Source organism: Sinocyclocheilus rhinocerous, unplaced genomic scaffold (assembly GCF_001515625.1).
Source record: "Sinocyclocheilus rhinocerous isolate Xijiao unplaced genomic scaffold, SAMN03320098_v1.1 scaffold76, whole genome shotgun sequence".
NCBI classification, from domain to species: Eukaryota; Metazoa; Chordata; class Actinopteri; order Cypriniformes; family Cyprinidae; genus Sinocyclocheilus; species Sinocyclocheilus rhinocerous.
The window spans coordinates 150,949-164,355 of NW_015632724.1; the positions used below are offsets into that span (position 1 = coordinate 150,949).

At 35.2% G+C, this 13,407-nt stretch overlaps 3 protein-coding genes and 1 long non-coding RNA gene across 5 annotated transcripts in view; 2 read left to right on the forward strand and 2 right to left on the reverse strand.

The window, feature by feature from the left end:
- Positions 1 to 1,285: 1,285 nt before the first annotated feature.
- Positions 1,286 to 5,033, reverse strand: LOC107742910 (deoxyribonuclease-2-beta). The gene is given in 6 exon segments (XM_016555991.1): positions 1,286 to 1,620; positions 3,474 to 3,671; positions 3,771 to 3,934; positions 4,359 to 4,435; positions 4,663 to 4,831; positions 4,996 to 5,033. Coding segments are annotated over 6 exon segments (981 nt in total).
- Positions 5,034 to 7,031: 1,998 nt separating this feature from the next.
- On the forward strand, positions 7,032 to 10,078 carry LOC107742901 (uricase-like). Its single transcript, XM_016555983.1, has 8 exons — positions 7,032 to 7,136; positions 7,248 to 7,460; positions 7,843 to 7,959; positions 8,783 to 8,861; positions 8,963 to 9,149; positions 9,285 to 9,408; positions 9,606 to 9,689; positions 9,999 to 10,078. The coding sequence occupies exons 1-8, from the start codon at positions 7,116 to 7,118 to the stop codon at positions 10,071 to 10,073; spliced, it is 900 nt and encodes a 299-aa protein (XP_016411469.1). The 5' UTR covers positions 7,032 to 7,115; the 3' UTR covers positions 10,074 to 10,078.
- On the forward strand, positions 10,077 to 10,621 carry LOC107742902 (uncharacterized). Its single transcript, XR_001640351.1, has 2 exons — positions 10,077 to 10,113; positions 10,422 to 10,621. It is a non-coding gene; the product is annotated as an uncharacterized LOC107742902 (long non-coding RNA).
- A 1,480-nt stretch (positions 10,622 to 12,101) lies between these two features.
- LOC107742913 (sterile alpha motif domain-containing protein 13) overlaps positions 12,102 to 13,407 on the reverse strand; it is a 6,211-nt gene continuing 4,905 nt past the window's right edge. For both annotated transcript variants that reach the window (XM_016555995.1, XM_016555994.1), the window contains exon 5: positions 12,102 to 12,826. In XM_016555995.1, coding sequence (XP_016411481.1) covers positions 12,683 to 12,826 — 144 coding nt within the window. In that variant the 3' untranslated portion in view covers positions 12,102 to 12,682. The remainder of the gene's footprint in view (positions 12,827 to 13,407) is intronic.

Genomic DNA, 13,407 nt, shown 5'->3' on the forward strand with positions numbered 1-13,407 from the left:
ACATAAATTTACTTCAATCACTATAGGATAATGATCACTCCCTATAGTCGTTTCTCTAAACACCTCATAAGCATATACCCGCCAGTGAATTTGAAACAAGTGTAAGATCAATAGCTGCTTCTGTTCCTGTTCTTACATTAATCCTTGTTCCCCTTCCATCATTTAAACATACTAAATCCTTAATCTCCATTAATTCTTCAATCACTATTCCATTCCCATCATTACAATTGTCCCATAACGTGCTATGAACATTAAAATCTCCGCAACATATGATTTTCCCTTCTAAATGTACAATCAGTTAATCCAATACCTCTAGTGATAGTCTTTTACATGGATTATAAAAATTTATAATTTTAACATTTCCTTTTTTTTCTCCAAAACTTCTATTACTATAAATTCCAACTTCTTTCCTTTCCCTAAAACCTTATATTGTATTCCTTTTTTTTTAACAAATATTATACACCCTCCCCCAATATTTTCCTCTCTATCCCTGCGTATACTATCATATCCTTTAATACTAAAATCCTTTAGGTTTCCTGAATGCATATGATTTCTGGTTTCTTTTTAAACCCTTTTATAAAACCTTTAAACTCTTGGCCATTTGCTAACAAGCTTCTTGCATTCCATTGTACAATAGTCAAGTTGTCTTATCACCTGCATGCGAGTTTAGTTAGTGTTGTGAAGGACTGGTTATGTTTAGCGTCCTCTAGCGGAGAGTCAGGTCACAAAATACGAATTTTATAATAATAATAAATTATATATATATATATATATATATATATATATATAGCTCTAATCATAAGTGATGGCACTAGTCATCACACTGCAGTGAGAGTCCTTCTTCTTGGTGTCATAATCTATAATGATAAGTTATAATAAGTGGATTTAGTAACATTTTAAGATGGCAAACAACACACTGAATTAAACACAAATTTTTGCAGTAGAAAAACAGAAAATAATGTATTGTAAAACATACTCCAGCAATTTACTGTTTGGTTACCAACATTGTTCAAAAGTATTTTCTTTTGTGTTTCACAGAAGATATTAACATACAGGTTTACAATGACATACGTCTCAAAGGTTCAAAACAAGATAAAACAATGTTAAAACTTGGTTTAAAAGCATTAAAGAGTTTTTCTTCCATACAACAATGTTGTATGGATGATTGTTTGGATGACCACCACAACCACCAACCTAGTTACCATTGCGGGGGGGGGTTAACCCCTGTCATATATTAATGCATGCTCCAAAGTCCAGAGCTAGTTCAGCCTACTGAAGGTATTTTTCAGCAGTGTTTATACCCGGCCATGGCCTGATGGAAAGCTTTATAAATGACTGAGTTTTGAGAACATATCAACCCACCACCTCTGCCAGCCTGGCCACTGTCTCTGTTCAAGTCCCCCAGACATGTCCATTGGTCTTTGAATGCGTAAGACACACACCACTTAGAATGATCCTCGTAGCTTTTGAACATCTGAGGTCCTGGGAGACAAACTCTGTCAATGTTCATCACGTGCCGGGGAAGAGAGCAGTTCGAGGGGAGCCGATGTGCCTGGTGCAGCCATGATTCCACTAGAAGATCTGTCCCCAATGCTTGAGCCACCCAGCCGGTGTAAATATCTGGGGAGAACATTCAGCATGGAATTAGACTCTTATTACTCTGTATTATGTTAAAGGAATAGTTTTACCTGAAACTGTTTAACCAAAAACCCTGTCATTAATCACTTTTAACTTTTGTGGAACACAAAAAACATAAACACAAAGACTGTCTATTATCTATTGCAATTACAATGAATATGGACTGAAAATAATGCAAAAGTTCCATAAATATATTCTATAAATCATTCATGCTACTTCTTTGCTACTTTCCAAGTCTTCTGAAGCAGATACAGCGTTGGATAATAAACATAACATAAAACGATTAAGATTTTTATTTATTTTTAAAGCAACTGATGCTTGTTTGCGAGAGAGAGAGAGAGAGAGAGAGAAAACTCTCAGTCCTCATTTATTGCTTTTGCATGGAAAAATAATCTCATGATTTCTAGTTTTGTGTTTCACAGAAGGAAAATCAAATGGGATTGTTCGTTTGGGGGTGTCACACTACACTGTATATTAAAAAACACGACGATGATGAAGAAAGATTCTAAAGTCTTTAATCCAACACACAGAAGATCCAACAAGGGTAATCCAACAAACAGGGTAGCAAACACGACGTTATCATAGACGAGACCGGACAAACTAGAACTGAAAACATAGGAACTTAAATACACAGACCAAACAAGGATACTAACTAGACACACCTGAACAAAATATTACAACCAACACAACGAAGGGAAACGTGCAAAAAGGAAAACAATGTGCATGTGGTCGTGACAGGGGGATGATAGGGATTAAGTTGTGACAGAATGATTTTTCATTAATTATAAGACCACCAGTTATAGATCACTAGTGTAACGTTGGCAGGCATGACAACGCAGTCGTGGATCCAAGTGCAGGATTTATTCAAAAGAGTGGTCAAACAGGCAGGGACACACCAGCAAACAGGTATAATCCAGGGCGATTACAAAAGAGTAATCCACAAAACAGGCGAAGGTCAGGGCAGGCAGCAAACAATCAGAAACGAGGTAAACAATCCAAGGCCAAGAGACAAGGCTAGGCAAGAAAACAAGGAACTAGGAAACACGGAAAGGCACAGGAACTAGGGGACGCTACAGGGTAACAATATTAAGCAATGAATGAGTGAAAAAACAAGCTTTAAATAGGGTGAGACTGATGGAGGTAACAAGACACAGGTGAATGCAATCAGCGATCAAGAGTATAGGCAAAGGATTATGGGGAATGTAGTTAGTGAAGGAGTGACAACAGTCTGGGGAGGAGCGCCCTCAGGAGGAGCTGGTGATTGTAACAACTAGCTTTTAGAAAATTGTATTCATCTTGTTGGGGTTTTTAAGATTTAGTGTTAGTTAAAAATGTAGTTTTACTGGATATGTTTACAATGTCTATTAGACCCCAATATTTTATTCTTTTTTAACTTGTAAAGTTTAGTTAGGAATACTGTAAATATGTTTACTGTGGTTAGCTTTACAGTATTTATATTTAATAGCTTTTTTTTGCATGCAAATATCTTGCAACGTGCAAATATTTCTGTTAAATTAATAAGTATACCATGATGTGAATAGTGAGGAATAATAAAATGATATATTATGTAACGTTGTAATAATATACTTTCTACTGTGTTGTGTACCGAAAAGGATAGTTCAGATTATAAGATGGCAATAAGAAGATATGCAAAATAAATAACTCTCTAGAAAACATGTAGGGGTTGAACTTGAGTCTTGCAGGGTTGCATGGTGATTACATAATCAATGTTGCTTAAGCATGTTGTTCTACTTTGGCATAATGTAATGTCAGTAAACTGCTATGCAGGACCATCAGTCTGAATATAAAGAGTTTTTGAACTTGAGAGCTCTCACCATCCACATAGTTGTGTGATTTGGAAAAACTGAAAAAAATTTGTCCTCAAACTGATTTCAGCTTCTGCAGACTCCTTCTGTTTTTAATGGCTGGTATCTTACCATCACAAATTTGTGCCATGACTGCAACATCTGGGCGAAATGCCATAGGGACAGAGCAGTTATACATACGTGGATTAAGATATGCTAACTGCCATGCTGTTAAAAAAAGGAATACTTATTTCAAGCAGTGAGCAATAAATGATACCATGCTTTAAATCAGACATACCCAATATAATAAGAATTACATGTGCTCACATATTTGAGGGAACTGTGTATAGTTGTATGTAATACAGTGCAGCGTCTGGCCGTAGTATTTTCCTGTAGATGGAAAACTGTAATTTCTCTCTGGAAATGGAGGAAAATGCGGAACACTGTGTGTGAGCCAAAATCCCTGAGACTGGTCAAACATCAACACTCCTGCAGAAATCATACACATGACAATACAGTTACTCATGAATCCACATGCAGCTGGATACATATTTGCAAGTTTCATCTTGCTCGAACACTGGTTTTGATGTGAAGAGTAAGAATAGGCCTATTCATTACATCCAAGTTACAGGGGGCTGAAAAGAAATAGAGAGAAAGAGAGACAACTGTCCTAAACTTATTAGGCATCGCCTTTGTGCCATAACTTTGATTACATCATGTGACACTGAAGACTGGAGTAATGATTCAGAATTAAAATAGAAATAGATTTTATTTTAAATGGTAATACAATTTGTCATTTAAACATAAGACATTTCAAAAACCTTTAAAAATCTTACCAACCCCAAACTTTTTGAATGGTATTGTTGAATACGTTGTATATACACTGTCACATTAACAGATACACGTGAAAAAACTTTTGTATGTCCATACTTGCTTGGGTACTTCAGTTCAGGTGGAGCATCACTGTAAAGCATACAGACTAAGCTGGTGGACTGAAAAGTGAAAGTGCAGTCATCTATGTTCAGGGACTTTATAGTGTTATGAATGCACATACAGTATAACGCAACCCAACAGCAGTGAAAACTGAAAGATTTGAAGTGTCTTAATGAACTTTTGTAACAGTCCAAAACATTGTTACATCCTAAACAATAGGCGATGGTAGAATAGTTGAGAATACAGTAATATATCAATATATATTAGTATTCAAAGAGCATCTTACTGTATATCTGGAGTAAAGCTGAGTCAATGTTCTGCCTAAAGCTCCTTTACTGCTGTTGACTGTATGTTTACTCATCTGAAAATCCATGACGGACAGATCCAGATACATGTAATCCACTCCACTTCCTTTAACTGCCATCCTGTAAATGGGAAGCTTGTAAATAATGAACCTTTTAAAAGAATATATGAGAGTTACAATGCTATAAAACATTGAATGATATGATGCACATAACAGTTCACAGTGCATAGTAGCTATAAGATGAATGTCAACAACAACGATCAAACATGTCATCATAAACTAATCCTAAACCCAAGAGCAAAGATTTTAACCTACCAGTCAACCGGCTGACCATCCTCGTTTAAAGGGGTCATATGATGCGATTTCAATTTTTCCTTTCTCTTTGGAGTGTTACAAGCTCTTGGTGCATAAAGAAGATCTGTGATATCGCTGCCTCTGAGAAACTGATACACACACACAGTCGAAATAACATTAACATTTCAGTCTGTGATTCAAAGTGAATAAAACATCTGAATTTCCTGTTTAAATTAAAACAGAGAGATAGAGAGACGCTTTCTCTCGTATTTCGAGCCGTGAAATCAAAACAGCTGCTCTACTGTATGTAAGAAAGAGGAAGTTTGTCTTATGACCGACATCATGCAGCTGTAATCTATAGCGACAGAGAAGCGGTCTGAATATAGCAGGGACTGGGGAAATGAAAATCTGGTTGTTTAGAAATCTAGAATATTTCCCTAAAATCTGTAAATTAATGTTTGTAAATTAAGTACTATGAGTAATACAACCTACCCCACTACCAGGGTGAGTTTTAACAGTAGATGGGTAGGGCTGTAATACCATATTATAGTGTATTATTTTGTGCATTAATTAAATTAAGTTAATTATTTATAAGTAACCTCTGTAAAGTCTAACATATGAAATAACAGTCTTAAAAATTTATTATATATGTAATTCTTTTGAAATGGAACATTTTAATTAAACTCGAATATTAAAACGTTTAATTAAAAAAAAAGTAAATTAAAACTAAACAAAATCGAATATATTTAGTCTATATTAAATATAATATAAATTCCATATAATTTGCTTGGCACTAAAGCATACAGACTGAGCTATTGCACTGAAAAGTACAGTAATCTGCAGCAACATTATATATATAGCTCATTCGAGGAGGAAATTTTATTTGTTGGTGCAGTTGCTGATATTTATATGGCCAAAGAAGAAATTCTGATAGTTTGTAATGTAACTCAAGATCTTTATAACAGTCCAGCAGACTGCTTACATAAAAAAACATAGAATTAGTTGTCACTCTATATCTCCCAATAAGATGTCTAAGATGATTTAGAGATGATCAAATGTTCCGCAAAAGCTTCATGTATCAAATTTGATACAATTTAACATGATTTTTCTTATTAAAAAAATTATTGATAACTAAGTAAACTAAATTGCTTCAGTCCAGTAAGTGTTCATCTTAAAATATTACTAATAATATAAACGTTATTCTGATGTTTACTTCAGAATAATCAGTGATGATTTCACAGCAAATGAATTGCAATAGTTTCACATATTGTCGAATGTTTGCTCTATGAATGAATGACAGGGCAAGACACCTAAACTGACAGTCCTCAAAACCTTTCTGTGGCAGACATCAGTAGGCCTATATAACACCTCTGCCATAAACATAATCAGGTTCCTTTTATTTTGGCACTGCAGGTGTAGAGTAACATTTATTTAGGTTTTTGGCACAAGATAACACAACATACACAGGCTCTCTTGGTTTATGATACTCTTTGCTCCTCCATCTTTCTCCAACCAACATATCCAACCATGATAGTTTTCCTAAACATGTAGAAATCAAGCTAGTGGGAAGATTATAAATCAAATTAAACAAGATAATCTGCTGATCTAGATCTTACTTGTTGGTCATTTAATGTTAATTAACACATATAAATTTGTTAATTTGAAGAACAACCAACCCCTGGAACACCGAAGCAACACCCAGTGATGACTTTGAAATTAACAGTCAAAATCTCATGGAGATTTCCAGTTCCTAAAACACTCTGTTGACACAGATATTACCAGCTCAGGCCTGATTTTCTCTTGTTCCTTGAAAAAAATCTGTTAAACTTTGGTTGATGGGTGGTGAAGGGAGGTCAGTGGCCAGATGAATGTTGGGTCATGGATGCGGTGGAGAAGGACGTGACTGTGGCCACTGTGTAAATGGAACAGGACAGAGGAAGAGAGGAGAGGTGGCTTGTTTTGGAGGGCTTTCAGCAAATCAAAATCTCTGTAGAGGATTATGGAGGTGGGGCAGATCATTGATCATTTGGACCCAAAACATCAAAACAGGTACGTGACACCACCTCCTCAGCAAAACCCTTTGCTCCCTCCAAAACCTCCTCCAACTACTGGTGCAGTCAGCAGTAACTCCAGTTACAGTCATGGCCACTACTTCAAATCCGGTAAAGAAATTCACTTTCATTCATACTGTATAGTGTATACTGGCATGTGTCATGCCAGCCTCTTTTAGAAATGCATTTAAACTGCAGTATTTCATAACATGTTTCATGTAGAATGTGGAGTTTGTGAGAACAGGCTATGGGAAGAATATGGTTAAAGTTCTTCACATTCGCCGTGAAGGGATTCATCACCATATTACTGAGCTGATCGCAGATGTTCAGTTAACCCTGAAGACACGCAAAGACTACTTGACAGGAGACAACTCTGATATCATCCCCACTGACACCATCAAAAACACTGTCCACGCTCTCGCCAAACTAAAAGGAGTAGGTCCTTTTATTCAGTTTAGCCCCTGCAACTTACTTGTTTTAGCTAAATTCATAATTTTCTTTCCCAAATATAAATAAAAACAAACAAAAACTACATTGTAAAAAATATTTTTTGTTACATAAAAAGGAACTTCATGTGATAAATTAGCCTAGAAGACAAATATATAACTACCACAGTTCTGAATCAGCTACATACTCACTTTTTCGAGTGAATGCCAACCAGCAGTAGTTTAGATAATCAACACAAATGTCTAGTGTACAAAGTATTCTCTGAACTAGTTATCAAATCAACTTAAGTCATCTTGCAATTAAACAATTTTGTTTTGTTATTTCAAGCCATGTCTGTATGATAAAGCACAGAATATTTCTTGTCTTGCAGATTAAGACCACTGAGGGCTTTGCCCTGGATATCTGTGAACATTTCCTCACAGCGTTCAATCATGTCACAAGAGTGAGGGTCAACATTGATGAAGTTCCCTGGAAAAGACTGGAAAAGGTGCTGTGTTACCGCTAAAGCAGACTATATACCGTGACTCCCAAAAAGTATGTAGACATTTGTATTTATATTTAGTCATTTAGCAAATGCTGATGAAAACTACTAAGGAATCAGGAACATCACAATTAATTTATTCTACAAAAGCTATGAGTACTCACGATACTGCAAGAGAACCAAAGCTAGAGAAGTTCAGAAAAGCTTCTTCTTGTTCTTATTATTATTATAAAAGTGCCTTTAAAAAGAAGTGTCTAGCTGGGCTCACCAGGAGTTCTGTGTTTGCAAAGTTAAGCTTAAGGTGGCATCCCTTCACTCATGCCAAAATGCCTGAATCGCACGCAGAACTAAAATCTGAGATAGTGGGGTTGCCAGGTTGGAATGACAGCTGTGTATCATCTGTGTAGTAGTGATGGGAAAAGCTGTTTACTTTTATTATTGGGCTGAGTGAGGTGGTCTATATCGAGAAGAGTAAGGGACCAATGACTGAACCCTGAGGCACCCCAGGGGTTAGCTGATGTAACTTTGGACACTTACTGGTTGCTTGTGAAACAAATCCAGAGTAATGTGATGAACTACACCTGTAGTAACTCTGGTGCCAGGACTAGCCAGCTTAGACCTAAATGGATCTGACTTCATACAGCCACTAAAAATCACCTTGACACCAGTCAGATGCCATTTTGTTTGATAAATGTTTAAATTATATAATTGATCTTATTTTATAATACATTATTAAAACATTTTGTGGCCCCTGTAACACTTGGCTAGCATCGTATAGCTGAGTAACATGTTTTTAATGCGCAAAATATTATTAACATGTGTTTAACAGAATGGAGTTGAGCACACACATGCTTTCATCCTTTGTCCTGAGGCCTGGCACTTCTGTGAGGTCGAACAACATTTGAGTAGTGAGTAAAAATGAGATTCTGAACTAGTGATGGTGGTCTGAAAGTATTAAGGGGAAAGTATATTCTTGCTTTATTTCAGCATATATATATATCTTTCTCAGTGACTCCAGTGGTTCACAGCGGTATAAGAGATATGAAGGTACTGAAGACTACTCAGTCTGGATTTGAAGGCTTCCTGCGAGACCGTTTCACCACTCTGACAGATGCAAAGGACAGATTCTTCTGCACTTCTGTTTATGCAAGATGGCGCTACAACACACATGTGAATGTGGCATTTGATGCTGCATGGTAAATGCAAAACGTTTAGACGTCATAATAAAATGAAAAACATTTAGACATTTCATAGCACATGATATCCGTTATATGTTGTACTGCATGCTGTACTGTATATTACTCCTAACTGTAATGATAATGTCCTTGTAGGAAAATTGTTAAGGACACCATCATTCAGAAGTTTGCGGGACCCTACGATCGTGGAGAATACTCTCCGTCTGTTCAGAAAACTCTGTATGATATACAAGTTCTGGTACTTGACAGAATTCCACAGGTAAATCAAACGGATTTCAGTTTTGTGTGACTTTTGTTAGAAGTGTTTGCTAAGGTAAGCATTACTCATACTTAAGAGTTATTGCTCTCTTTAAGTGGTTTGTTGCTTTATTATGTTACTAATTTACAAGTAAATGTACTTAAAAGCAATTGTAAAAAGAAAATGACATAAGTCTTGTCATTACTGGAATCCCGTAGGTAGAAGAAATTGAGATAATTATGCCAAATCAGCATTATTTCATCACCGACATGACAAAAATTGGACTCTCAAACAAGGATGAGGTGAGTGACAGAAATCCATTGGAACATTTTGGAAAAAAAAGTCAAGAGGTTATCAGTTCAGATCGGTCTGAATATACTTCTGTATTGACACAGGACAAAGTCTAGAGTTTTCAGGCTCTGTGACAAAATCAGGAATTTTGAGACTGCTACTCTTAAAATGACTTTATTGCCAAACTTCTACAAACCACACACACAGGAGGAGGATGTTTTGTTATCCCAACTTAGAGATGATAAAGTAATGATGTTTCTTTGTTTGTATTTATATTTAAAAACCACATGTCACATTATGTTGCTGTGCTTTCGTTTCAGGTTTATCTTCCCCTTGATAATCCATCAGGAAACATCACAGGCACTATACGCAGAAAACCACGAGCCAAAATGTAGAGAAAGACTGACAAAAATTGGACTCTCAAACAAGGATGAGGTGAGTGACAGAAATCCATTGGAACATTTTGGAAAAAAAAGTCAGAGGTTATCAGTTCAGATCGGTCTGAATATACTTCTGTATTGACACAGGACAAAGTCTAGAGATTTCAGGCTCTGTGACAAAATCAGGAATTTTGAGACTGCTACTCTTAAAATGACTTTATTGCCAAACTTCTACAAACCACACACACAGGAGGAGGATGTTTTGTTATCCCAACTTAGAGATGATAAAGTAATGATGTTTCTTTGTTTGTATTTATATTTAAAAACCACATGTCACATTATGTTGCTGTGCTTTCGTTTCAGGTTTATCTTCCCCTTGATAATCCATCAGGAAACATCACAGGCACTATACGCAGAAAACCACGAGCCAAAATGTAGAGAAAGACAACATTCACAAACCAGACATCTCATACAAACAAACCCTATAAAAGCAATTTCAAGTTAGGCACTAGCATGATTATCTGTCTAAACATTCAACAAACTTGATTTTTTAAAATTAGAAACAGATTTTTTGTGTAATCACACAAGTAAAACAAACAAATAATATAAAAATATGTTGGAATGAAAACATTCACATCATGGATAAATATATTAATAAATATAGTCCAAAAATGTGTACATGTTCATCATTATAACTTCGTTGTTTGAATCCATTTATATTAGGTTTTATGTTTGAGTTTTCAGAGTTTTAACATTGTTTTCCTAATGAGTATTTTAAAACCAAAAATGTCAGATGTGTTAAAATTTCGGTTTTTGTTTGAGTTGAAAGGTGTTTACAGCAGTGGTTTTGGAGTAACCACAACAATTATAATCATTATGAACATTAAAGAACAATTAGCTTCATCATCACCTTAGTATAATAAGGAATTAATTTTAGAAAAAAAAAAAAAAAAACTGAAACAGATAAACATGCATGTAACAATTCTGGGATTTAATTGTTTTAGGAGATTGTTTTTAAGTTGAAAACTGATTATTACATTTAATGATCCATTTTTGGAGATATTATTCAAATACACATATGCACAAAAGGAAGGAAGTCACACAGCACTGTAATGAGGACCAGGAAGTGGATTTTTTCAGCAATCTGAAAAAGCACCATTTATTGCAGTCTACGCTCACTTTAGTTTCATCTTTTAAAACAACCTGTATCACAAGCCGCTGTAGATTTACAGTGTTGTGTTGGGTTTCAACAACAACAATTCACCAAATCATCAGGAATCACATTGTTAGTTACAAAATGAAATAACTCAACTGAATTCATAGCAGCACAAAGCACTGTCATTCTGACAGGATTCCTGCAAACAAACCCCTAATGTATTGAGCATTTATAGCTGTAAACCACAACAAATTAGGGATGCACGATATTATCGGACAGATATCGGAATCGGCCGATAATGGCTTTAAATGTACATATCGGCATCGGCCCGATATGAAAAAATATGCCAATGTGTCTTGCCGATAAGAGGAATATGTTAACTCACATGTGCTCAGGGTGTGCTAGCGATTAGATCACATCAGAAGTGTGACTCATTCTGGAAGCAAAGTTTTGCCGGAATGGTGATTAGATTCACTGCTTTGGATTGCTGCATTTAAACTGAGAATGCACGTACAGAATGACCCGTTCGGCTTATATATGCTAATTTATTCATTAATGTGTTATATGTATTATTTTTTTAAACAAATTATGAGCTCTAAAAGATTTTTAGAATTTTTACAACTCTTTTGCTTTAGACCATCTACAAATGTTAAATCTTAAAATAAAATGTTAAGATTACTACGGCATCTTTCTGAAAAAAATTCAGCGATTGATATACAGTTTGTTTATAATTATTTTCAAAGCTTCAATGTACTGTCATTATAAAAGAACTTCATTCTTGTTTATTTAATTCTAACAAATAAGTTCTTCTAAAAAAAAAATTAAAAAAAAATTTAATAATTTGCTACACTTGGTGTTGTTTCCAAACAAAAGGAAATATATCGGTATCGGCTATCGGCCAAAATGAGTTGAAAAATATCGGCATATCGGCAAAAATCCAATATCGTGCATCCCAACAGCAATACATAATTTTCAGACATTTGATCATTTGTGCTGTTACTTTATCTCAACAAAATTTTTATCTATTAAAAACCAGAAAAAAAAAAACAAACAAAAAAAACACCACCAACAAACCAATAAAAATCAAAACGGTGGCAGCAACCTCCCTTTCACTTCTGTTCAAATGTACTTCATGCGTAACAGAAACATCTTCAAGAACAGTGTTTCAATTTTAGTTCAAGCCATTTTTCATTTTACATCACAGATCACATTATTAAACCAAGCATTTAATCTTAAAAGCAATAATGATTTATGTACAAGTACACAAAGTGAAGGTAAAATCTGAATGAACATGTTAAACGCAGGTAAACTAAAAACAGTAAATATGCCTGTACAGCAGAATGAGACCTTAAAAGCAATACATTCACCATGTTTATTTATTAAGATGCATAAAATGTATTAGTTCTGCCTGCAGTTACCCTGCGCACCTGCTGTGATTGTCTTCCATGCATCCTTGTGGCTGCAGCAGCTATGAGATGTTACTTTTTAAGTGCTGGGTTTGGAGAGGCTTGACGTGATACTCATAGATCTTCAGTGCAGGACCCAGTTTTATTGACAGTCCGGTCAGAACGTCATTTCGAGTCATTAATAAAAGGGATTTGCCATCGATTTCCTGCCGAGGGAAAGTTTAGCAAAAAAGACACAGGAGATAAATAATAAAATGATATTATTTATTCATAACACGATTGTCTTATAAAATGACGAAGCGATGCTCCACTGATCTAGGAAACTGCACAATTACTGTCAAATTCCCATCATTTTTTTATATACAGCTAACTGTGACTGAGAGATTAGTGACTGAGCATTTAGTTACGCATATTTAAAAAAAGTGCATGCCAACATAAATTCAGGGAAATTTAGTTTAATATTCCAGATCTAAAGTATATCATACATAATAAAGATTAGCTCAACTAATAATGAATTGCCTCAAACATGGAAATACAAGCCATATTACTGTACATTTGTTCTGTTGAGAAGTGGGGGTCAGACCTTTCAAGAAACGTTTGGGAGAAATGCAAGGATAAAATGTATTTCTAATGGTTGGAAAAATAATGTCTTATCTTGTTCAGTCAATGATGTTTCGTAAAATGTCTATTGCTTTTCTGTTTTCAACATTTCTTCATTTAGCAGACGTTTCCTCCAAATTGGCTCAAGAATATTTTATTTGGTAAGTAAAAAAATAAATAAATAAAT

Excerpts from the sequence above, each read along its gene's own strand:
- LOC107742901 (XM_016555983.1), top strand. The coding sequence starts at position 7,116 with ATGGCCACTACTTCAAATCCG. Across the intron at positions 8,862-8,962 it reads GGTCGAACAACATTTGAGTA|TGACTCCAGTGGTTCACAGC; the intron begins GTGAGTAAAAAT and ends TATCTTTCTCAG. Across the intron at positions 9,150-9,284 it reads GTGGCATTTGATGCTGCATG|GAAAATTGTTAAGGACACCA; the intron begins GTAAATGCAAAA and ends ATGTCCTTGTAG.